Below are 1,335 nucleotides of genomic sequence, written 5' to 3'. Positions count from 1 at the left end.
AAGTCTGCGTGCTTGGCAAGGCCGAGACCATAAGCCTATGCTGAACAGACGCATCGTAAGCCTTCTCGATCTCTGCCAGTCGCTGGCGGGCATCATCATATCCTTTTTGTTGACGCGCATTCAGTTCCTCTTTTAGCTGTGTCTTTAGCTTGCGCAGGGCACTGATCTTTCTTTGGAGTGCCGGTGCCTCTTGATCCAGGTCGCGCTTAGCAGCAATTTCCCGCTCTTCTGCGCGGCGGCGAATGTCATTCAGATCGCAGACGAACCGCTCCACTGCCGTCCGGACTTCAAAGAGGTCCATCGTTGTCGTGATGTGAGGTAAGTTCTGCAGTGTTTCGCGGATGTGTTGGACAAATCAAGTCGGACCGGAGTTCTGCAGCCGGAGCAGACAAGCCAAACGCGGGAAAGGCAATGTACTCCTCGAGCTGGGCAGCTTATCAACCCAACGGACGCGAGATCGGTTACGCAGGTGGTCCTCTGAAGGCTCAACGGAATCAACGTCTTGAAAGACAAACTTGACTCCCAACTGGCTCGCGAAACCTTGACGTCGCAATGGCGCTAAGTGCTGATGGGTTCGTGCGAATGGTCTCATTTGCGAGGACCGACCAAAGTTAGGTCTCGTCAATCCTGGCGCGTAGAGCGCCCGGATTGATCGTGGACGGAAGCTTCATGACGCTAGTCGCGACCGGGGTGATGTTTCGCTGCGAAAATCTCTGAAGTTTTCGTGTTGGAACCAGGGTGGCGTTTGCTTCGGCGGACTTAATTTGCCTTCTGCGACGCAGTTGCTAGCTTGGGTGATGTATTTTGGAAAACATCTGAAGGTTTTGTGTTGGAACCGGGGTAGCGTTCATAGTGGCGGACCTTGTTTGCTTCTCGAGGTGCTTCTTCCGTTGGAGCCAGGATAGTGTGAATGTGCAAGCTTGCTTTGGCCAATGACCAGACTGTCGGGACAACTCTCATTTATACGGCAATCATGTCCACTCAGAGATTCGTCGGCCTTCGGACTTGATCTATCCCAAATCTCCGTTTGCCGCTCATGCCTTCGACCGAAGTGGTTTAATGAGATACGACATGGAGAGAGGCACCCGGGGCCATCATTGACACCTGTATTACGTCAAACTCCCACACAGTTGGGAAGCATGCGCAAATCAGCAGCCAATCTTCAGTTGCATGCCCCCACGGTCGAAGATCCCTACGTAGCCGTTTGATCCCTAAGTTTGATGCGCGCGCTGTCTGGACGGCAAGTTGGACAGCAAAGCAAAACAAGTCAAAGTAACAGGTTAAGACGTTCGGAGACTGAAGTGAGATAAGCCGAGATTTTTGAGATGTGGCACA

The 1,335-nt window shown here is 52.6% G+C and overlaps 1 protein-coding gene across 1 annotated transcript; it reads right to left on the bottom strand.

The window, feature by feature from the left end:
- Positions 1–52: 52 nt before the first annotated feature.
- Positions 53–301, bottom strand: CABS01_17189 (uncharacterized protein; the record flags this gene model as incomplete). Its single annotated transcript, XM_060550516.1, has 1 exon — positions 53–301. A coding segment is annotated over one exon (249 nt), but the record flags the coding sequence as incomplete, so codon positions are not given.
- Between the last annotated feature and the right edge of the window lie 1,034 nt (positions 302–1,335).

This window comes from Colletotrichum abscissum (assembly GCF_030869225.1).
Source record: "Colletotrichum abscissum strain IMI 504890 chromosome Unknown Scaffold_446.1, whole genome shotgun sequence".
Lineage (NCBI taxonomy): Eukaryota > Fungi > Ascomycota > Sordariomycetes > Glomerellales > Glomerellaceae > Colletotrichum > Colletotrichum abscissum.
Note: the sequence above shows the minus strand (reverse complement) of the source record. Positions and strands in the feature narration are given on the sequence as shown.